The sequence below is a fragment of the Aethalodelphis obliquidens genome, unplaced genomic scaffold (genome assembly GCF_003676395.1).
Source record: "Aethalodelphis obliquidens isolate GAN/ISIS:26980383/991018 unplaced genomic scaffold, ASM367639v1 scaffold46, whole genome shotgun sequence".
NCBI lineage: Eukaryota > Metazoa > Chordata > Mammalia > Artiodactyla > Delphinidae > Aethalodelphis > Aethalodelphis obliquidens.
Window position 1 is genome coordinate 16,573,067 of NW_020837990.1, and position 24,086 is coordinate 16,597,152.

Here is a 24,086-nt window from a genome sequence, read left to right on the forward strand (position 1 = left end):
TTTTATTTTTCTCCAGATAGAGTGTAGCTTATCAAGATCTCTTCATCTCAGGGAGGATGGGTCTCATACCAGCCCCATGGAATTAATCATCACTAGCTTACACTAGTCATAGTAATCCCACTCCCTTTAGCTAATGATTGGCCTGGGGTAAGCATATGTAAGAGTTTTCTATTGCTGTTGTACCAAATTATCACAAATTTATTATTTCACAGTTCTGTAGGCCAGAAGTTGGGGTTGGCTCACTTGGTTTCTCTGCTCTGAGTTTTTAAGGACAGAATCAAGGGGTTGACTGGCTGGGCTCTTATCAAAATGCTCTGGGAAGGATCTGCTTCCATGTTTATTCATGTTGTTGGTAGAATCCGGTTCCTTGAGGTTGTAGGACTGAGGTCCCCATTTCCTTGTTGGCTATCAGCTGGGGGCTGCCCCTAGCTCATAGGAGCATCTTTTCAGTCTTTGCACATGGACCATTGCATCTCAGAGACAGCAAGGGTGTGTTGAACCTTTCACACTTGGAAACTTTCTGACTTTTGCTTGGTCTCTCTTGCTCCAGCCCTGGTAAACATTTTGCTCTTAAGGACTCATGTGGTTATGTTGGACACCTAGATAATCTATTTAAAGTTTTGCAAACAATTATATCTGCATATTCACAGATTCCCAGGATTAAGGTGTGGATATCTTTGGGAGTCCATTATTCTGCCTACCATTATATGTAGCACATAAATATTCAAAGAAAAAAGGGGAATTCCATTGGAGGCTTCATTTCCTAGGTGAAAAGATAGAGACTCTGCTCTTTTTATCCAGCTAGAGACGCTAGTGGGGGACAATGTGTCTGGAGTGGCAGCAGCTACCTTGTAACCAGGAGACGTCAAGAATGAAGATAAAAGTCAACATACCAAGGATAGTGGAGCAGGAGACTAGAAAGCACCTAGGTCCTCTTGATGATATTTTTTATTAATTATTTAATTTATTTATTTTTGGCTGTTTTGGGTCTTTGTTTCTGTACGAGGGCTTTCTCTAGTTGGGGCAAGTTGGGGCCACTCTTTATCGCGGCCTCTCTTGTTGCAGAGCACAGGCTCCAAATGTGCAGGTTCAGTAGCTGTGGCTCACGGGCCCAGTTGCTCCCCGGCATGTTCGATCTTCCGAGACCAGGGCTTGAACCCGTGTCCCCTGCATTGGCAGGCAGATTCTCAACCACTGAGCCACCAGGGAAGCCCTTGATGATATTTTTGAATAGCAGAACCATGCCAGTGATTGCTTTTGTCTGGATGGCTTGTCATTTGATGAAAAGTAATGATTTGTTTACAAGCAATCAGTTCAGTTTTCTGTCACTGGCAACCAAAAGCAATCTAAATGTTATGTTGCTCCTAGCCCTGATTTCTGGAACTGTACTGTGGGACACAACTCTACTTTTCTACACTTTAAAATGTAGTGTTGGCCAATCTGATTAAATTAATTTATATTGTAATTCATAATAAATGTCTTCAGTGGTGGTGTCAACTTTAGCTTCACCTTGAGGCTGTATTCAGAATTACAGAGTCCAGGAAGAGGGTCCAGAGGTCAGCAAACTATAGCCCATGAGCCAAAGCCTGCTGGCATAAGCCATGGAGTTAAGAAAGGTTTTCATAGTCTTTTTTTTTTTACCTGCACCACACGTCATGTGTGATCTTCCCTGACCAGGGATCGAACCCATGCCCCCTGCATTTGGACCGCAGAGTGTTAACCACTGGGCCACCAGGGAAGTCCAAAAGGCTTTCGTATTCTAAAAGATTGTAACTCCACACCGCCTGCCCCCCAACAACAACAACAAAAAAGAATATGTGACCACAAAACTGAAAGTTTATTATCTGGGCCTTTATGGAAAAATCATGCCAACCTCACTAGTCCCAAAGAGGATTCACCTATCATGAAGTTGAGACTGGGGTTTTACTAAGGAAAGAGTTATTAGGTAAGCATTCAATACCTTTGAAAAATTATTATAAATCACTGTGTAAAGCTTTTGGCACAGGTAAAGATGAATTCTACCTTCAAATTAGGTTTCTTTTCAGTTCAACATTTATTGAATTTCTATTATTACAAGAGTATGGAAGACACTGGAGTTACATAATGAATAAAACAGGGTCTTAATGTAGCTAGAAATCACTTCAGGGAGTCATCTTCTCTGGCAGAAATTACTCACACAATATTCTGAGCAAAAGATAAGGGCCTGTATAAAAAGGATTGCATGCAAAATTTCATATGGATTGGGAATTCCCTGGCAGTCCAGTGGTTAGGACTTGGCTCTTTCACTGAGGGGGCCTGGATTTGATCCCTGGTTGGGGAACTAAAATCCCGCATGCTGCACAGTGTGGCCAAATTAAAAAAAAAATTTTATATGTATCTGCTTTTTCCTAAGGATATGAAAATAAGGATGGACAGCAAGTGGTTGGAAATTTGGGCCTGTAACTCAGGATCAGAAGAGTAGAAAAGGAATGAACAACCATTTAATAGCTACTTTATATATGTTAGTTAAATTGTTATATCAATCCCCAAAGGTAAATGCTGTTTTGCAATTTCTGCTTCACGTCATACTCCAATGACCATATTGCTTTCACTAAATCAAACTGTCTCCTAAAAAGAAGCAGGGACTGAAGATAAGATTAGAAGAGTCACAAATCTCTTTAAAATTCTGGAGAGCCAGATAGGGAGACTGTAGAATAAAAGAGTCAAACACAAAACCTGAAGGATTGCCTGCATTTAATCATGGAAAAAGGAGAGAAGCTAGTGAAAAACTCTGAAATCAAGTGATCAGAATGTGTAAGGAAAACTAGGAGAGAATTGTTTCACAGAGGCCAGGAAATTTAAAAGGTTTAAAAGCTCCAGTACCTTCAAGCAGGGTGGATGCAGAGATGAAATAAACTGAATTTGGTCAACAGGACATAAGGTGATATTTTGTTTTGCTGTCCAATTTTTTTCCCTTTTTAAAATTAATTTTTATTGGAGTATAGTTGCTTTACAATGTTGTGTTAGTTTGTACTGTACAGCAAAGTGAGTCAGCTATACATATACATATATCCCCTCTTTTTCGGATTTCCCTCCCATTTAGGTCACCACAGAGCACTGACTAGAGTTTCCTGTGCTATACAGTAAGTTCTCATTAGTTATCTATTTTATACATAGTATCAATAGTGTGTATATGTCAATCCCAGTCTCCCAATTCATCCCACCCCCTACTCTCCTTTCCCCCCTGGTATCCCTACGTTTGATTTCTACATCTGTGTCTCTTTCTGCTTTGCAAATAAGTTCATCTATACCATTTTTTCTAGATTCCACATATATGCATTAATATACGATATTTGTTTTTCTCTTTCTGACTTACTTCACTCTGTGTGACAGTCTCTAGGTTCATCCATGTCTCTACATTGTTGTCCAATTTGGTAGCCACTAGCTAAATGCAGCTATTTACATTTAAATTAATTAAAAAGTCAAAATTCAGCTCCTTAGTTGTATTAGCCACATATGAAATGCTCAAAAGCTACATGTGGCTAGTGGCTAGCATATTGGACAACTCAAAAAAAATTTCCATCATCACAGAAAGTTCTACTGGAATGTATTTTTTTAAAGCATCCAGTAGTGCAGAAGCAAGAATGCAATGGGGAGATTTAACATGTTTTCCCTTATGCCGTCTATAGTAGTTTGCAACATCTGGTTGATTTGATTTCTCTAGCTTGAGTTTGTGTCTTCACTTTTGCTATTCATTTTCAGTCTCACGCTCGTTTTACTGGACTATTGCAATGGCTGCCTATCTGCTTCCCCAACTTGTTCCTTCCTCCTTCTAATCTTTTCTCCATACAAATCATTCATCCTCTCAACAACACTCTTGTCAATGCCACTTTTCCTGAGCAGCCAACCTTAACTTTTACTGATAGTCCACTGTGGTAGGGTGCAAATGGGGGCACTGTCTCAACACCATAAGTGATTTCCTTCCCCCTCCCAAGTTTCCTTCCCTGCACTCACACAGCTCATAATCCAATGCAAGCAGCATGATTATAATACATTCATATCACACAAATAACGTTAGAGCAGGAACAATAGCTAATCATCACCCTCTCCTGTGTCTTTTATTTCTGATCTGTTACCAAATCTTTTCCCTTTTCACTTCACCACTGCAATAGCCTGTTACCTAGTCTTCTTTTAGTCTCTCCTCCTACCTTCCACCAGAAGCTCCGGTCAAATTACCCAATTTCTTTCAGGGATCCCCTTAGGCCTACAGAGCAGAATGGCGTAAATTCTTCTAAAATGTAGCACAGCCCATCTTTCCTCTCCTACCTCCCTCAACATTCTTCCACACATCTTTCTATCACCCGGTAGTATTCACCATTCCCCTGGCACATTCACGCATATTCACCTCCCACTCTCTTGTCTATGCGGTGTCATCTTTCAGACCCCAAGCTTCTCTCCCATTCCCTTAAGACTCAGGAGGTAAGACGCACAGAGCCCAAGGCGGAGGGGGTCATTACTCAGGGACCGAGGGACAGAAACCTGTTTGACCGTGTCCATTTGGGGAGCTACCCCAAATAAGCTGCACTAACAACCCTTGCTATGCCCCTCGCAAAAGTCAACCTAATTTTCACTGTAACGGAGAGCAAGCCCTTCTCTAGTCAAAGACTCTTGGCAGAGAAACAGGCACTAAAAGCTCTGGGAGGCGAAAGGGATTGTGGGAACGCCGGTCATCTCCCCGCAGACTCATGGGAAATGTAGTGCAGTTTTCTCCAACATGGCTGCGCCCAGGAGAGTTGATGTGCTTGTACCCTCTGCGGCTTCTGGGGATAGAGTGGGAGAAACTGCCGAAGGAGAGAGCACCCGCGTGGCGAGAACCCAGCCTGAGTCAAGGCGGAGGTTTGTGGCACTTCTTATTGGCGGACATGATGGATGCAAATCGCCGCTTTCTCTTTTTGGCCTCTTCCGGTCTCCTCTATCTGCCTCAAGAGCTTCGGACCTCACCAGGGAGAGGAGGGATGGTCCGTGGGCAGTAGGTTGTCTGTGCATGGGGTGGTCCTGTCAGAGTTTGAGGTGCACGTGCTTGTATTTGTTGCGGGTGCTCACGTTGTGTCTGTGTCAATGTTCTGTTTCTTTTGGGGTTGGAGACAGGCGGTTGCAACCTGAGGAGTGTTGGTCAGTGGTGTTAGCTTTAGGGTTTTTTTTGACTCTGCCAATGCAGTGAAGAAAGGATGTTGCTGGTGGTCTGGTAGCTTACAAAGCTGAATCTTCCTATGCCCTTTTTTGAGTAAAACCGGAGACCCCTGGGCTTGTGGTACTGTGAGCCTATAGTTTGGGCTGATTTCATTTAACAGATACTTACTGAGTACTTGCTGAACTCTAGGCACTCAAGTGATGTGCCTTCAAGTAGGTCACAGCCTTCTGGGTGAGCCCAGCACACAAACAGGGAATTATAATATAATGTGAAAATTGCAGGGATAGAGATACACATTAGATATTAATGAAAACATTGAAGAGGGCCACCAAGCTCAGAATCCTGGCAAAGAGGTTTAGGAGGTAAGATGGCAAGTTTAATAAGTTTAGGATTACTCAGTAAGCGTTTATTGAGTAACTCCTAGGTGCTAGGTCCTGTTCTACGTGCTGAGTGCTACAGGGTGAATAATACAGACCAAAAAATCTCTACTTTCTTTTTTTCTTATTTCTTATTTATTTATTTATTTACTTTATTATCGGCGGCTCGGGTGAGGCACGTGGGATCTTCGTCGAGGCATGCGGGATCTTTCTTTGTCGTGTGAGCTTCTCTCTAGTTGTGGCGCGTCGGCTCCAGGGTGCGTGGGCTCTGTAGTTTTCTGCACGAGGGCTCTAAGTTGAAGCACGCGAGCTCAGTAGCTGTGGCGCGAGGGCTTAGTTGCCCTGCGGCATGTGGGATCTTAGTTGCCCCGCCAGGGATTGAACCCTCGTCCCCTGCATTGTAAGGTGGATTCTTTACCACTGGACCACCAGGGAAGTCCCAGAATCTCTACTTTCATAGAGCTTACCTTCCTAGTAAGTTAAAGGAGGAAGACAGAATAAAGACAATTACTGAGGGCATTAGAAAATACAGAGTAGGTATTCTTCAAAGAATTAAAATGAGGTGATATGACAGTGATGGGTCAATTTTTTCTAATCATTAAAAAAAATTTTTTTTAAATAGGTAATGCAATTTGAATAGCTGCTAAATTCAAAACTTACAAAAGAGGAGCTTCTCATTCCTGTACCTACTCTACCTGTTTTCCCTTCCTGGTGGCAACCCATATCACTGATATCTTGTATGTTCTAGAAACCTGTATGTATAATTTGTATGCCTGTACTGTACTTTATAACCAGGGCTCATTTGATAGGAATTGAAGTTGTTTCCAATCTTTGCTATTAATTAAATTTAATTTACATACTAGCATAGGAACATTTGTCTATACTGCTTGGTTCATTTAGGCTGTCTTATTTAAGGAGAGCATAGACACACATATTACCATTACCATTTAGGCAATATCCAATAGGATGTGTTGGGGTTAAACTTACTAACAGAGCAGATGTGATTTATAAACCCTTGTTATCCTATGGAGAGTGTGCTTAGGCTGGACTCAGCATGGCTGGTATTCTAATAAATAGTGACCTGGCTCCTGTAACATCCCATAACAGTCCCGTAACATGGCAAGGAGCACGCAAGCCTTTGTGCAAATCCCTTGTGGGAAATCCCTTGGCCAGAGAAGTGGCCTTGTTAGAAAGGGGCACCTCCACATCTCAGCAGCTGGTATCAGCCTATTCCTTGGTGAGGTGACTCTACTGGTCTTTCTTCACATGGAGTAATATTGCCTCACTGAGGGAAGAAGGGAAAGGGGATGACAGAAATGTGATTATGAGGCTCCATCTACTGGTGCTGGACTCTAAGTGTCAGACTTGAAAAAATGTATTCAGCATCATCTTTTTTCTCATTTCTTCCACTTTGCAGTCTTTGCTCATGTAACATATTTAGAAAAAAATTCTTAGTAGATTCATCCCTGTTCTTCATTGCTAACTGCAAAAATGATGATCTTGGAATGGAGTGGCAATAAGATAATTCTTTTGAGGGTGCTCAGCTTTTCTTGGTCTTCCTAAACAAGTCTTATCTGGCTCTTCTGGAAATTAGCAGTAATTTAGTAATAGACGTATTTAATACTTTTTACAAAGTTATGAGACAGTGTCAAAGAATAACACAGCCAGACATTAGTTAAAGCAGTGAAAACAGACTTTATTTAGTAATTATTGACAGTAGGAGAAAGCTAAACTCCATTCCAATTTGTGTGGAAGTGATTAGGGGGTGTGTGTGTGGGTGCTCAGTAGAGTCGGAGAAGTAAAAAATTATAAAGGGTGGGTCAGTGTAAATGCAGTTAGGCCAGCTGGCAGTTGTCAAAGTTAGGATTCCATCCTGTCACAGAGACTGAGAGACAGAGGCCCTGTCCTTCCTGATGATTACATTTCAAAGGGGGAATTCCCTGGCAGTCCAGTGGTTAGGACTCCGTGCTTTCACTCGGAGGGCGCAGGTTCAATCCCTGGTGGGAGAACTAAGATTTTGCAAGCCTCATGGTGCCGCGAAAAAAACAAAACAAAATAAAAAACATTTCAAAGGAATGGTTCTCAGGTTCTTGAGAGAGACATGTCTGAGTTGCAGGAGATACATGTTCACAATTGTAAGCTGGTTTTTCTTTCTTTTTTTTTTTTTTGTGGTACACTGGCCTCTCACTGTTGTGGACTCTCCCGCTGTGGAGCACAGGCTCCGGACGCGCAAGCCCAGCGGCCATGGCTCACGGGCCCAGCCGCTCCGCGGCATGTGGGATCCTCCGGGACTGGGACGTGAACCCGTGTCCCCTGCATCGGCAGGTGGACTCTCAACCACTGCGCCACCAGGGAAGCCCTGTAAGCTGTTTTTTTTGGGCAATTTTATTTAATTAATTTATTTTTTGGCTGAATTGGGTCTTCGCTGCTGCATGCGGGCTTTCTTTCTAGTTGCGGCGAATGGGGGCTACTCTTCGTTGTTGGGCTTCTCATTGTGGTGGCTTCTCTTGTTGTGGAGCACGGGCTCTAGGTGCGCAGGCTTCAGTAGTTGTGGCACGCGGGCTCTGTAGTTGTGGCTCACGGGCTGTAGAGCGCAGGCTCAGTAGTTGTGGCACACGGACTTAGTTGCTCTGCAGCATGTGGGATCTTCCTGGACCAGGTCTCGAACCCGTGTCCCCTGCATTTGCAGGAGGATTCTTAACCACTGTGCCACCAGGGAAGTCCCGTAAGCCGTTTTCAATAAGTGCTTTAAAAAAGAAGGGAGGTCAGGGGCCTATTGTTAGGAGATGTTAGAACAAATAGTAAAATATCCAGGCAGCATTTTAAGTTTTCTCAGGCAGCCATTTTAATGGGGAGCTGGGGTCATCCTAGGGTATGGCTTTATGCTGCTATAAGCTAGAGTTTGGTGAAGTTTTTTAGTGCAGGGTTTGGATGGAGTTATGTGCCAAGAATAGGCACTATTTTTCCTGTTTTATAGGTGAAGAAACCTAAGCACAGAAATAAGTAAGTAACTCGCACAGGGTCATATAGCTAGTAAATTGTAAACCTGAGGTTTAAACCTAGAACCTGGACCCCTAAACACTGTGTTATACTGTCTCAAAAAACTGAAGGAGGCTCTGGGGAAACAAAAATATGATTTAATTCTTGTCATCAAAGAGCTCATAGTCCAGTGGAAGGGGACAAACATTAGAACAAATAATTAGTGCAGTGTTAAAAATATATATTCAGCTGTCCCCTTCCTGTGTAACGATGACTCCTAAACCTTTCTGTCTAACCTCATTTCTTCTCATTTTTCCACTTTATGTTTTTCATCTGCCAGCCAGACATTGCAACTGTGTATCTGAACGGTACTTCAAACATTATATCCTAAATCTGACTTATCACCTCCCTTACTGAGCAGCTCTTCCTGACCCTCTTCTGACTTTCCAGTTTTGGAATGACATCACTAGCCTCTCAGTCACTCAGACTCTGTCCTGCTAGTAACTGATCTCTGATTCTTCTCTCCCTCATGTCCGAGTAGTCATCAGGACTATTGATTATTCTTGAACTTTTCTTTTGCCCTCTCCCCTTCTCTCCCTATTTCCTTTCTTCCTACATACAGCCTTCACCCTAGATCAGGCCAGCATTTTTACTTGTTAAGCAGGGTTATTGCAAGTCCTTTTGCCTCTCATGTCCAGCCAGCCTGTTTTACTGGCCTTACCTCCTATCACATGTGCTCCATGTATTAGTTAAACTGGATTACTGGCCGTTGTTTCAATAGTCTCAGCATTTTTCTCTGTACATAAAGATTAATAATTAGAGTTTTGACTGTTTGAGAGCTGTTTTGGAATATGATTTATTTTTATTTTTTTGCGCTGCGCTGGTCTCTCACCGTTGTGGCCTCTCCCGTTGCGGAGCACAGGCTCCGGACGTGCAGGCTCAGCGGCCATGGCTCACAGGCCTAGCCGCTCTGCGGCATGTGGGATCTTCCCGGACTGGGGCACGAACCCGTGTCCCCTGCATCGGCAGGCGGACTCTCAACCACTGCGCCACCAGGGAAGCCCTGATTTTTTAAAAAATAAATTTATTTATTTTATTTATTTTTGGTTGTGTTGGGTCTTCATTGCTGTGTGTGGGCTTTCTCTCGTTGCAGTGAGCGGGGGCTACTCTTCGTTGAGGCATGCGGGCTTTTCATTGCAGTGGCTTGTCTTGTTGCAGAGCACAGGCTCTAGGTGCGTGGGCTTCAGTAGTTGTGGCACGTAGGCTCAGTAGTTGTGGCTCGTGGGCTCTAGAGTTGTGGCGCACGGGCTTCGTTGCTCCGCGGCGTGTGGGATCTTCCAGGACCAGGGCTCGAACCTGTGTTCCCTGCATTGGCAGGCGGATTCTTAGCCACTGCACCACCAGAGAAGTCCCTGGAATATAATTTTATTTAACTTCTTAAACTTATTTCATTTGCTAACTTTGAAGACTTTCAAGTGGGTGAAGAGTGGAATCAGTGGATAAGCCAATATTCTCTGCTCTAAAAAATTATGTCTACTACTCACTGTCTTTGCCAGACACATCTATTTCTATTTTTAGCTTCTGTTCTTTATTGCCTCACTGGATACCCTCCCTTCCACGTGACTGTATATTTCTTGTCCTTTGATACTCAGCTCAAGTCCCCTTTTGTTTTGAAGTTCTCCCAAACTTTTCCAGTTGACATTGATCTTATCTTTTTTGTCTCTAATTTGTATCACATCTAAAGACCATTAACACTTAATTATCTAAAGACACGTCATATTCTTTCATTGTTTAATGTTTGTTTTCCTCAACTAACTTATAAACTGGTTGAAAGCATAAACTATGTATTATATTTGTATGCTGTAGAGTGCTGAGACCATAAGTAGGCATGTGTATATTCACTCATTATCATTTGTTTATTCCTTCAACAAATTTTTGTTGAGCACCTACTGTGTGCTGGCATTCCTTGGAGTTTACATCCTGATGGAGGAATTAAGCCAGCAAATTAATCATCACAAATTGTGTTAAGTTCTGTGAACAAAATAAAATAGACTTCTATAATAAAGCATAATGTAGGGTGCTGATTTGGATAGTGCAAAGACCTTTTTTGGAATAGCACTCAGTAACTACTTGCTGATTGACATATTTCAAAAAAAATGAAAACACAATTGTATGGGGTTCTTATACCTGTTATTTTAAAAATTATAGATACAAAAATATATAACATATAGCTTAAAAATAATAAAACAAACACCTAAACCACCACCTAGCTTAAATATTTTTGATGCCTCTATGTGTCCCTTTCATATCACAGTTCTGTCCTCCCCCCATGAAATAACTTCTCTCCTGAACTTTGTGTTTATCATTTCCTTGCTTTTCTTTGCATTATGCTACATATGTATTTCTAAACAACATATGGCTTACTTTTGGATTTTGAACTTTATGTAATGGAATCATACTGTATATTCTTCTGTAAATTTTGTCTGTTTGTTTCTCCCTTTTTTCCTTTCCTAACATTATGTTGTGAGATTTGTTTGTGGCACATTTTACCTTGGACTTCATAAGTAAAGGGAACGCATGTGGGAAAATATCTCACTTAATAGCACTAAAGCATTGACATGTTTTGTAGAACCTACCAGAGATGCTATTAGATGTTCTTGCTTCTTTGTTACCTTCTTAAATATTCCTTTATTGTCCACGCATCTGTTTGTTCTCACTTCTCTTTGTTGGTGACAAGTATGGTAACCATTTAAAAATTATCGCATAGAAATATTTATAAACTATAAAATACATGAATAGTATTATTATAACTGTTTCTTGGGACTCTTTAAGGTTGACATTTTATACTTTTTTTTTTTTTTAAGTATTGCCATGGACAGCAACCACCAAAGTAATTACAAACTCAGTAAAACTGAGAAGAAGTTCTTAAGGAAACAGATTAAAGCCAGGCATACTTTGCTGAGACATGAAGGCATTGAGACAGTATCCTATGCTACTCAGGTGACCTAAAACTATTATTATCATTTGAATGTAAATGTATTGCCATGTTAGTGTGTTCTAAGTAATATTTCTTAATAATTGCTCAGAGAAGAAGGCTATAATTGTTCCATCATGTGTTACGATCTGTGTTAAATATACATATGATAAGACCTGCTAACTTTCTATTTGGGGACATAGCCTAGTATAGTTTGAATTTCCACTGAGGAAGTTGTAATTCTGTATTAATAACAATAACACTATACAACTGTTTACAGTTACAAAGTATACTTATATTCATTATTATATTTAATTCCCTAGAAATCCTTATGAGGTAGATGAGAAAACTAAGGTTCTGAAAGGTTGTGATATGTCCATTGATATAAGGTGCTGAATAGAAACCTAAAGCTAGATCTTTTGTACCCTAATGCAGTCTTCTTTCTTCTATTCCTAACTTCATCTCTATTATAAAGTATTTGATTATATGCTGTGAAACATTTCTTATTTATGAGACCTCATTTACAAAGCCTTTTTATTTTCTTATGGGCAATGATTAAATGATATATATGTATGTATGTATAGATACCCCCCCACCTGCCTTCCACACACACACACACACACACACACACACACACATATACACACAAACTCTTCCTGGGCTATGAATGAGAAGAACTTATTTTAACTCTTAGCTTCTCCACGTATTTGTACATGAGCAGTACCCTTTGACTTCAGCTTTCTTCATTTGTAAGGACATAGTATTACATACTTTTTATTCCATTGGATTGTTACATTCTAAAGAGAACACGTATATGATAGTACTTCTTAGTCATTAAAATACCACATGAATGTAAAGTATTCTTATCAAATTCTTTCTGGTTGTAAAGATATAGGATAACAGTAGTAAGGCAGCTTAGCTAGCATCTAACTGAGGACCAAAGACATACAATTTAGGAGGTGAAGCTGGGATTAAAATTTAGACCTCTTGATTCTCAGACCAGTACTCTTCTCTAATGCTTTTTCTGTCTTCTGTACTGCATCATAGTTTAGGAATGAGTGCTCTATTTAGGGAGATTTAATATTAGCAGGTAAAAGGCCCAGACTTATATTTTCTTAAATATTAATAACTTCAGGCCCTCTCACCCGTGGCATCCACGCACAGTGTGCCTCACGCCCAGGTTCCTGCACTGTTCCCTCGCAGCCATGAGACGCCAGGTGCTCCTTCTGCTCCTGCCACCCGTGCTGGCCACACTGGGGGCTCGGGGGCTCCATGACCGATGAAATACAGTGTAACGTGATGAGGCAAGCTGCCTGTGGTGGGAGATGCATTCCTGTGGCCTGGCTCTGCAACGGAGGGCAGGAGTGCCTGGATGGGGCGGACGAGCAGTGTGCTTTGCAGGTGCGAAATCTTCATCAAGCGCTAATCACTGAAGAAACAGTTGTAAGGTATCATCCAAAAAAACCAGCATCATGGAGAATTTTTCCTTTCCTGAAGTACACCTTCAATAAAAGCACATATACATGAAAAAAAAAAACAAACCAAATAACTTCAGAGAATTTAAACCAAATCCCTCAAAAAAGGATGGAGTGGATAATAGATTAGAATTAATGTCTGCACGCACTTCCTGCCAAGACCACTGAGGCTGTGAGGCATTCAGAAGATTTATGATATACCCTATTTTCATCAATTCTCAAGCATAACTGGCATTTTTTCCCCTTACAGGGGTTGTGAAGACAAGTGGTAAGAAAAGAAATGGGTTAAGTTTCTTTGCTGCCTCTGAAACTTGTTTCTGGTTGAGGTTGACTTTTTTCTTCAGATCTCTAGAAGCTTTAATCATATTTTATAGTATTGTATTAATGTGTTTATTAGTGTGTGTGTGTATACTTACATACATATAAAGTATTGGCTGCCCCATGAAAGAACAGAGCTTTACTTATTATCCAATTTTTTTTTTTTTTTTGGCGGTACGCGGGCCTCTCACTGCTGCGGCCTCTCCCGTTGCGGAGCAACAGGCTCCGGAACCGCAGGCCCAGCGGCCATGGCTCACGGGCGCAGCCGCTCCGCAGCATGTGGGATCCTCTCGGACCAGGGCACGAACCCGCGTCCCCTGCATCGGCAGGCGGACTCTCAACTACTGCGCCACCAGGGAAGCCCTATTATCCAATTTTATAATAATTGTTTTATATTCTTTTAAAACAGTGTTCTAGATATTCCCATTTTATGCATATGAAGCTAAAACATTATGTTCTACACTCATAAATCAGGTGTTGGCAGACTACTGTCTTCAGGTCAAATCTGGCTGGTGAGATAAGAATGAGTTTTCCATTTTTAAGGGTTGTTTAAGAATAAAACAAGACTATGTGGCAGAGGCTTATATGACCTGTGAAGCTTAAAATATTTACTATCTGGCCCTTTTCAGAAAAGTTTTGCCAATACCTGGTATAAATGATGAAACTGATGAGTGTAGGCCATCAGTTGTTTACTTTTGTTATGCTACAGAGTTTAAAGATCTTAATGCTGTGTAGAATGTTTTTTAAGTACAGAGACTATAATGGCACTAGGCCATAAGCATCAGAATTAAAATAGAAAACCTCCCCTACCTAATTCCTTGAGTAAAGTTGAACAGGATTGCAAATGACAGGAAGTAAGCATGATATTTACAAAGGAAAGAAATTTAATTGCAAAATGACTGAATAACCCACAAACAGAGGAAATTTTTCCTGTTTTATGTTCAATAGAACTTGTAATTGTTTTTTTCTTCCAGCCAGTACCTTTACCTTTAGTTTTTAGTAAACATTGTATAATGGTTATATCAAAAAGTATGGATTCTGGAAACTGACAGAAGTAAATTTGAAACCCAGCTCCAACTAATCACCATCTTAACCTCATTTTTCTGATTTTTAGTTTCTTTCTGTATGAAGTGGGGCTTATATTACCCACTTTGTAGGATTGTTGTGAAGATTATGTTAATGAAGATTGAGTAGGTAAAAACATATAGCACAGTGTCTAGCAAAAAAGCAAGTATTGGGCTTCCCTGGTGGCGCAGTGGTTGAGAGTCCGCCTGCCGATGCAGGGCACACGGGTTCGTGCCCCGGTCTGGGAAGATCCAGCATGCTGCGGAGCAGCTGGGCCCGTGAGCCATGGCCGCTGAGCCTGCACGTCCAGAGCACAGGCTCCGCAATGGGAGAGGCCACAACAGTGAGAGGCCCGCGTACCACAAAAAAAAAAAAAAAAAAAAAGGCAAGTATTATGTAAATCCTTGTTTCTTCTCTCTGCCTCCTCTTTCTGTTTCACTGTGTTAAATTTATGAGCAGTGAAAGTTATCTTTTAATTTGTATGTATATGGTCATTAAGAAATGAATATTTTACTGAAAAGGCTATTAAAAATCAGTATTATTTACAATATCTTATTTTTAAATTTCATTTAAAAATAACAGATTGATATCAATTGCTCATGTTACTTTCTTTTTTTTTGTTTTTTTTAGAGCCTGATTGTTGCCAATGGTGGTTTGGGTAACCGAGTGAGTAGGAACCAACTGCTCCTGGTGTTAGAGAAGTGTGGATTGGTGGATGCTCTCTTAATGCCACCTAATAAGCCCTACTCATTTGTAAGATACAAAACTGTAGAAGAATCCAAAAAAGCCTATGATACTCTCAATGGAAAAGAAATAGTGGATGACTTAGGACAAAAGATTATTCTGTACTTGAATTTTGTGGAAAAAGGTATATCATACAGGTATCTTTTTAAAAATGGTTTTTGCTTTTGTGTGTTTTCTTTTCTTACCTCAGTTGGAAGTTTCAGTTATTGTGAAACAGAATTGAATGTCAGTTAAGCAACCCCTTTTTGTTTAACAAACATTCTTTAAGTGCCTAGTTTGTACAGGCATGGGACTAGTAGTTGAAGGGAGGTGATTTAGACATAGCTTACCAACCTAGCAATACATTTATCATGTATGCATGTTATTTTGGAGCCCTGCTATCTAATTGTGTCTTTCAAAATTTATTGTTGAGGATTTAGATCACCAATTTATTTTACAGTGTCTACCCAGAAGCTTTCAATGAATCACTTAGGAATTAATTGTGATCCAAATGATTACGTGCCAAGGTTCATGATTATGGAGGAGCAACTTTAGCTACCAAAGATCCCCAAAGCTTTAGAGTGGCGATGTCCAGTAGAACATTCTGTGATGATGGAAATATGTTCATATTTTATATCTGTACTGTCCAACACGATTGTTTGGTTTTTAAATTTAATTTTATTTAAATTAATTAAGTTAACTAATTTAAATAAAAGCTTTGTAGACTGATTTACAGAATTGCTGCAGGGATTATTACATCTTTTCACCACTGAGCCATGGAAATGAGATACATTGAGATGAACTTAGACTTCTAATCTCCTCCTATTATATTCATTTGCCAACTATTTAGGCAATTAAAGAGTTTTGTTTAGATATGCTGGGAGTGGGTAGGAGAGTAGAATATGATCAAATTTATGTTTTATAAAATAAGGTTCAAAGGAAACTTTAACTCCTTTATAGATATATTTTAGAAGTTATAATTCTCAGTGTCTATATGTACTTAATTTTTAAAATTTCTTTAAAAATTTCTTTAATTTATTTATTTTTGGCTGCAATTGGGTCTTCATTGCTGCACGCCGGCTTTCTCTGGTTGTAGTGAGTGGGGGCTACTCTTCGTTGCGGTGCACGGGCTTCTCACTGTGGTGGCTTCTCTTGTCATGGAGCATGGGCTCTAGGCGTGCTGGCTTCAGTAGTTGTGGCACGTGGGCTTAGTAGTTGTGGCTCGCGGGCTCTAGAGCGCAGGCTCAGTAGTTGTGGTGCACGGGCTTAGTTGCTCCGCTGCATGTGGGATCTTCCCGGACCAGGGATTGAACCCATGGCCCCTGTATTGGCAGGCGGATTCTTAACCACTGCGCTACTGGGGAAATCCAATATGTACTTAATTTTAAATCTGACTTAAGCTTTCAGATTTTGAAAACTAGATTTTTTCGTATTTTGTGTTTGTGATCAGTTTTTGAAAATTGTATGCTTTAGGAATAAGTCTTTTTTTTTTTTTAAATTGGGGTACAGTTGTTTTACAATGTTGTAGGAATAAGTCTTAATCAAAAAATATTGTCCTTGGGTTTTCCCCCATTCAGCATGTTGAACACTGTAAGAAATTGCATGAAATGAGTTTTGGAGTGTTTTTTATTTGAAATCCTGTATTAGGTCCAGATGTACTTTTTTAATGTATTTTTTATTGAAGTATAGTTGATTTACAAGGTTGTGTTAGTGTCTGGTGTACAGCAAAGTGATTCGGTTTTATATATGTGTGTGTGTGTGTGTGTGTGTGTGTGTGTGTGTGTGTGGAAAAGAATATGAGAAAGAATATATATGTATGTATACATATATACATACATATATATTCTTTCTCATATTCTTTTCCATAATAGTTTACTACAGGATATTGAATATAGTTCCCTGTGCTATACAGTAGGACCTTGTTGTTTATCCATTCTATATATAATAGTTTGCATCTGCTAATCCCAAACTCCCAAAACCATCCCTCTCCCACTGCCCGCCCCCCTTGGCAACCAACCACAAGTGCATTCTCTATGTCTGTGAGTCTGTTTCATTTGTGTCATATTTTGGATTCCACATATAAGTGATATCATATGGTATTTGTCTTTCTCTTTCTCACTTACTTCCCTTAGTATTATAATCTCTAGGTGCTTCCATGTTGCTGCAAATGGCATTATTTCATTCTTTTTTATGGCTGAGTAGTATTCCAGTGTGTGTGTGTGTGTGTGTGTGTGTGTGTGTGTATGTTTGTATTTACCACATCTTCTTTATCCATTCATCTGTCAATGGACATTTATGTTGCTTCCATATCTTGGCTATTGTAAATAGTGCTGCTATGAACATTGGGGTGCATGTATCTTTTTGAATTATAGTTTTGTCCTGATGTATGTGCAGGAGTGAGATTGCTGAGTCATATGACAACTCTATATTTAGTTTTTTTAAGAAACCACCATACTGTTGTTTTACACTCTTCTATTACTTGACCATAGGAGCAAAAATGAGTATTTAAATTTTTTTATTCAATATTTAGAATCTGGTTTGTTTATGGAGGTGCATACTGTAGATATTATGAGAAACCTTTTTTCTTAGTGAGATTTAAAAAGTGGCTTAATTGTGTTCAAACAAAATATTTAAGTAAATACTGTTCTATTTGCTATTGGTAATTGCAGTGGATAAAATGTACCATAATTTTTATCTTGGCCTTTATTTTTTGTTTTTAATATGTTGTGTGCCTTTCAGCATTCTTATTTCTAAAAATGAGGTTTGGGGTTTTATGAACTGATAAATGGCTATTGGACAGAATTATTTGTCTATGAGAACTTTAAGTTTTGTATTTTGACTATTTTAATTTCATTTCCCCAGCACAGTGGAAAGAGTTGGGGCTTCAAGCCTTGCCTCCAGGCCTCATGGTAATGGAAGACATTATTTCTTCTGAGGATGAGAAAATGCTTTTGGAAAGTGTTAACTGGACAGAAGATACAGACAATCAAAATTGTAAGTAAAACTTTAAATCTGGTATTTAAAAGTTTCTGCAAAATGCCTTATCCTCCTTTGGTTTATTAAAACTCTGTTTCCTCAAAATTACTGAAAGTACCCTGGATACAATGTTAGGTAAGTCATACCAACAATTCTTAAGAGCATTAATAATAAATAGCATTTATATAGGTATCAATTTAAAACTCCAAACTGATTAATATTTATTAGTCAACATTTGTGCAACTAACATTTATAAGCTGTTTTATATACAGTTGGTTGTCTGTTCCGTATCCATGAATTCCGTCAACCATGGATTGAAAATATTTGGAAAAAAAAGAGAAATTCCAAATAAATAAAAAAAAAAGAAAAAGAAAAAAGAAAAATTCCAGAAAGTTCCAAAAAGCAAAACTTGAACTTGCCGCATGTTGGCAACTATTTACATAGCATTTACGTTGTTATTTACAACTATTTTACATAGCATTTACGTTGTACTAGGTATTGTAAATAATCTAGAGATTATTTAAAGCATGCTGGAGGATGTGAAAGCTGTATGAAGGTTACATGCAAATACTGCACTATTTTATGTAAGAGACTTTATTGTCCTTGGATTTTGGTATTTGAGGGAACCAATCCTCCAAGGATACCCAGGGACAACCCTATATTGTCTTATTTGGTTCTCTCCACCCTAAGACAAATTTCCTATGAGGAATCAGCAGTTCAGTAACATATCATTATAATGTAGTAAGAACCTCCTGGAGAAATTTACAAATTCGTTACTTTGACTCTTTTCCAGATCATTAGCAATCTTATGAGTGGCAGTGGACATGTTTAGCTCTTTCAGATTGACTGGGTGAAACCCTTAAAAGTTTGTTTCAATTTTAGACTTAAAAGAATAGCAGCTATGAGGTAGAATGTTTCATTTTACTAAAGACAATAATTTAGCAGTTAACAAAAGTTACCATTACTAAACCAATCCTTATTCATAAAGTTGACTTTGAAATACATGAGGAATCAAATTCTTTTTCTCCTAAATAGTTTACTTTCTTCTCTTCATACAGTTCAAAAATCCTTAAAACACAGAAGAGTAAAGCATTTTGGCTATGAATTCCACTATGAGAACAACCATGTAGATAAAGATAAGCCATTACCTGGGGGTAAGTAATTGTTGTGTTTTTTTTATACATTAAAAAAAATTTTTAATTTATTTATTTAATTAATTTATTTTTGGCTGCATTGGGTCTTCATTGCTGCATGCAGGCTTTCTCTAGTTGTGGCGAGTTGGGGCTACGCTACTCTTTGTTGCAGTGCACGGGCTTCTCATTGCGGTGGCTTCTCTTGTTGCGGAGCATGGGCTGTAGGTGCATAGGCTTCACTAGTTGTGGCACGCGGGCTCAGTAGTGTGGCTCGTGGGCTGTAGAGCACAGGCTCAGTAGTTGTGGCACACAGGCTTAGTTGCTCCGTGGCATGTGGGATCTTCCTGGACCAGGGGTCGAACCCGTGTCCCCTGCATTGGCAGGCGGATTCTTAACCACTGCACCACCAGGGAAACCCAGTAACTGTTAATAAATAATAAGGGCTGGTAAAAATTAATATATTAATAATATTAGGATATCATGGTTGAGATTATTTTTCATTTGTCATTTGTAGGTAAACTTATGAAACAGTTGATTAAATTTAAACCATTTTAATTAACTAAATAGTGTCGTTTTGTGTTAAAAATGTTATACATATAAATAAAGCTAAATTTAATTTCTCTTGAACACTATCCATACTCCCATACTCCTCTTCAGAAGTAGTACCATTAACAGTTTAGTGTATACTATTTCAATCCTTATAAATGAGTTTACATCCAAATAACCTGTAAACGTATATAGGTGTTAACACGTAGTATTACATTGTATGTTATAAATTGTATATTCATATATTACCACATTATCACAATATGTCTTAGAGATCTTATATAGGTTTTCATTTTACTGAATGTTCAATAATAGCTTATTCAGTTAATTTCCTTTTGCTAGACATTTAGGCTATTTCTAGTTTTTAGCTGTTACAAGTTGTGCTGCAGTGAATATCTTTGTATACACCTCTTTATGCATTAAAGCAAGAGTTGCTCAAGGGAAACTACTAAATTAGAATTGTGTCAGAGTTATGTTCGTTTAAAAATGTCAATAGACACTGACGAATTGCACCCTAAAAAAGCTATACCAACATACTCTCACGAAGTGTGCACCTCCTTCCCCCTACCCCTAGCAGCATGTGATATTGTAAAACTTTTAACTTTATAATCACCTGATTACTAGTGAGGTTGGCCATTTTTATTTCCTTTTCTGTGAATTCTTTTTCATCTTCTTTACCAGTTTTTTCTAATGGGTGGTCAAACATATTAATAAGAATTTGCTACATAATCAGGATATTAATCCTTTGGTAGAATTGTTCGTTGGAGTTAAATTTATCTGTATTTTTATGACTTTAATCTTATTTAAATATTTCCTTTGCCTCATGAAATAACATTTATGACTCCAATAAAAGTAAGTTAGTTCCACTTTGAAAAGCATGTTTTTTAAAGAGAAATAATTTAAAATAATTAAATTTAAAGTAAATTAATAATTTAAAATAACAAAAAAGAAAGTGGTCAGGATAATTTCCAGTATATAATATCATAAATGTTATAATCTTATTTCTGTTTTACAAAATACCAAAATTGTTGTCTGCAAAATTGTTCTTTTGTACATTTTATTTGATAAAATCAATAAAATAACTTTAAAAGATTCTTAAAATTTTGTTTTAATTTTACTTTGCTTGTGAGTTTACTGTTATGTTTGGATCTGACCACTAAACTAAAAGCTGTGTGATTTTGTTTTGTTTTGTTTTGTTTTGTTTTTGCGGTACGCGGGCCTCTCACTGTTGTGGCCTCTCTTGTTGCGGAGCACAGGCTCTGGACGCGCAGGCTCAGCGGCCATGGCTCACGGGCCTAGCCGCTCCATGGCATGTGGGATCTTCCCGGACCGGGGCACAAACCCGTGTCCCCTGCATCGGCAGGCGGACTCTCAACCACTGTGCCACCTGGGAAGCCCCAAAGCTGTGTGATTTTTATCATAGTGACTATTTTTTCATTCTTGGGTAAAACATGCAAAGTAAATATTTTAATATGTTTCACCTTTATGATTACTGGTTTCAGGTCTTCCGGACATTTGTGATAGCATTTTGGAGAAATGGTTGAAGGAAGGTTTCATTAAACATAAACCTGATCAACTGACTGTTAACCAGTATGAACCTGGGCATGGTGAATATTTCTTCTTCTAAAATTCCAGTCATATATTTCATAACTAAGTGGGTTATATAACTCTAAGATCAAAGATAGTATTTTTTAGCTCGAACTGACTCTTAATACGCTTATGTTTGTTACCTGTGTTGATTTCAATCCATTTGCAAGTCTCTGCTCAGTCTCTTGAGGAATTTGCATCTCTAAGTGTAAACAGACACAGTTGCTATTTGTGATTTTCTTTTGTTCTCCCTCAACATTTTTTTTTTAGAGAGGGAGAAGATTGCTTTAAAAACAAAGGAGGCATGTAAAGTGGAAGAAATCAAATAATTTACAGGTACATAGAAGAAGACTAACTGGTTGGATCATCATGCTCTTCTTTCTCTTCTGTCGAGAATGTGGAAGACAATTCTAGGATGACATTTTAGTAAAAAATCTTTAGGTTATTGATTTTTTGCACTTGTTAGCAGCATCTTCGTCTGATATTTGTACTAATCAAATGATATTGAGGGTTTTATTAATGGCAGGAGTTGTGGCGTTTTTTCCTTCTCTGCATTTATCAGGATGTTTTATGATAGCTTATTTACCTATCAGTCTTTCCATTGGTCTATAAGCTCCTTGAGGACAGAGATTGTGTCTTACTAGGTTTAGGTACCCTCACCATGTAGCAAGGTTCCTTTCAAGTAAGAGATACTCATTTAACATAGATTGAGAGACTGGTGGAAGAAGCCATATCTTAGTTATTGATAAGATTAGTCTTCACACCTGGCTGTTGTTTTTGTTCTACAGGTACTTGGGAATCCAGTATTCAGAGGTCAAAATGACTTTGTTAGTTATATTTCACACTTCCTCTTGGGCTGGGATTGAGTAAATGTTCTAGTTAAGGAGTGACTCTCAAATCTTGATTTTACAGTCAGGTCACAATGGTGCTTTAACATGAAGTTATATTTTTAGTTTAGACTTAGTTTAATTTTATTCACATTGACCTTAAATGTTTCCTTTTAACTAAAATTACAGTACGTTCCAGTTTATCAAATGATGTTTTCACTCTAATACTATGAGGCTATATTTAGAGTTGTCTTAAATCTACTAAAAGGAAAAATGAAGTGACCTGTTATCCTATCTTCCATCTCAGGAATTCCTGCTCATATTGACACACATTCTGCGTTTGAGGATGAGATCGTTTCTCTCAGTTTGGGGTCAGAGGTAAATATTCAAACATTTTTATTAGCTATCAACAAATGCCTTACCTTATACAATGCCCTTTTCATAGGATTTCTCACATTTCTTAATCCAAGTGAATTAAGATTTAAAAATGAAATGTAAAGGCACCATTAACAGTTTCATTTCTTACAGACTGTGAAATTATCACAGTCTCTTCTTTTAGGTGTCCAAAGTTTTATCTATCAGTTCATCAGATGCCAGGAAAAGTCCTGTAAGTTAATTTTTACATTTTACTTTTAGAAGTTAAATAAAATCCAGACTTCCATTTTGCAATAATTTACTGTAGCAGCATTACCATCTAGTGGCTAAAGATAGTAGCTGCAGGCTATAGATGAAAGAAACAAAACTAAAATGTAAGTGTCTGGAATTGTGATAAACTTTTTCACGTATAGTATATGATTCAGTCCCTTCAACAACTTTGAGTAGTAGAGGGTAATGTCCTTATCTTTACAAATGAATAATAAGAGGTTCATGTTTATTCATTGACTTGTTTTTAATAGTTGTACTTTATTTGAACTGCTAAAGAAGCTATCAAAAGTCTGATTTAAAGCAATCCTTGCAAACTGCAGATAGAATTTTAGATAGAAATCAACTTAAAAGCTTTTGTACAGCAAAGGAAACCATAAGCAAAACGAAAAGACAACCTCAGAATGGGAGGAAATATTTGCAAATGAAGCAACGGACAAAGGATTAATCTCCAAAATATACAAACAGTTCATGCAGCTCCATATAAAAAAAAAAAACAACCCAATTAAAAAATGGGCAGAAGACCTAAATAGACATTTCACCAAAGAAGACACACAGATGGCCAAGAGGCACATGAAAAGATGCTCAACATCTCTAATTATTAGAGAAATGCAAATCAAGACTACAATGAGGTATCACCTCACACTGGTTAGAATGGCCATCATCAAAAAATCTACAAGCAATAAATGCTGGAGAGGGTGTGGAGAAAAGGGAATCCTTTTGCACTGTTGGTGGGAATGTAAACCATACAGCCACTGTGGAGAACAGTATGGAGATTCCTTAAAAAACTAAAAACAGAACTACCATATGATCCAGCAATCCCACTACTGGGCATATACCCTGAGAAAACCATAATTGAAATGGACACATGTACCCCATTGTTCATTGCAGCACTGTTTATAGTAGCTAGGACATGGAAACAACCAAAATGTCCAATGACATTTCGAGATGTGATACGTATGTACAATGGAATATTATTCAGCCATAAAAAGGAATGAAATTGGGTAATTTGCAGAGATGTGGATGGACCTAGAGTCTGTCATACAGAGTGAAGTAAGCCAGAAAGGGAAAAACAAATATTGTATATTAACACATATATGTAGAATCTAGAAAAACGGTACAGATGAACCTATTTGCAGGGCAGGAATAGAGATGTAGACATAGAGAACGGACATGTGTTCATGGGGGGGAGGGGAACGTGGGAAGAATTGGGAGATAAGGTTTGACATAAATACACTACCATGTGTAAAATAGATAGCTAGTGGGAACCTGCTGTATAGCTCAAGGAGCTCAG

General features: G+C 38.6%; 1 protein-coding gene across 4 annotated transcripts in view; it reads left to right on the top strand.

Moving 5' to 3' along the window:
* Positions 1-4,746: 4,746 nt before the first annotated feature.
* ALKBH8 (alkB homolog 8, tRNA methyltransferase) overlaps positions 4,747-24,086 on the top strand; it is a 74,657-nt gene continuing 55,317 nt past the window's right edge. The window contains exons 1-7 of one of the 4 annotated variants that reach the window (XM_027082415.1): positions 4,747-4,875; positions 11,391-11,526; positions 14,989-15,226; positions 17,944-18,075; positions 19,116-19,211; positions 21,239-21,343; positions 22,458-22,528. In XM_027082415.1, the coding sequence (XP_026938216.1) occupies positions 4,754-4,875; positions 11,391-11,526; positions 14,989-15,226; positions 17,944-18,075; positions 19,116-19,211; positions 21,239-21,343; positions 22,458-22,528 (900 nt within the window). In that variant the 5' untranslated portion in view covers positions 4,747-4,753. Of the gene's footprint in view, positions 4,876-7,864; positions 7,909-11,390; positions 11,527-14,988; positions 15,227-17,943; positions 18,076-19,115; positions 19,212-21,238; positions 21,344-22,457; positions 22,529-24,086 lie in introns of those variants that run through there. The other 3 variants (XM_027082418.1, XM_027082416.1, XM_027082417.1) reach the window with 3 other exon arrangements.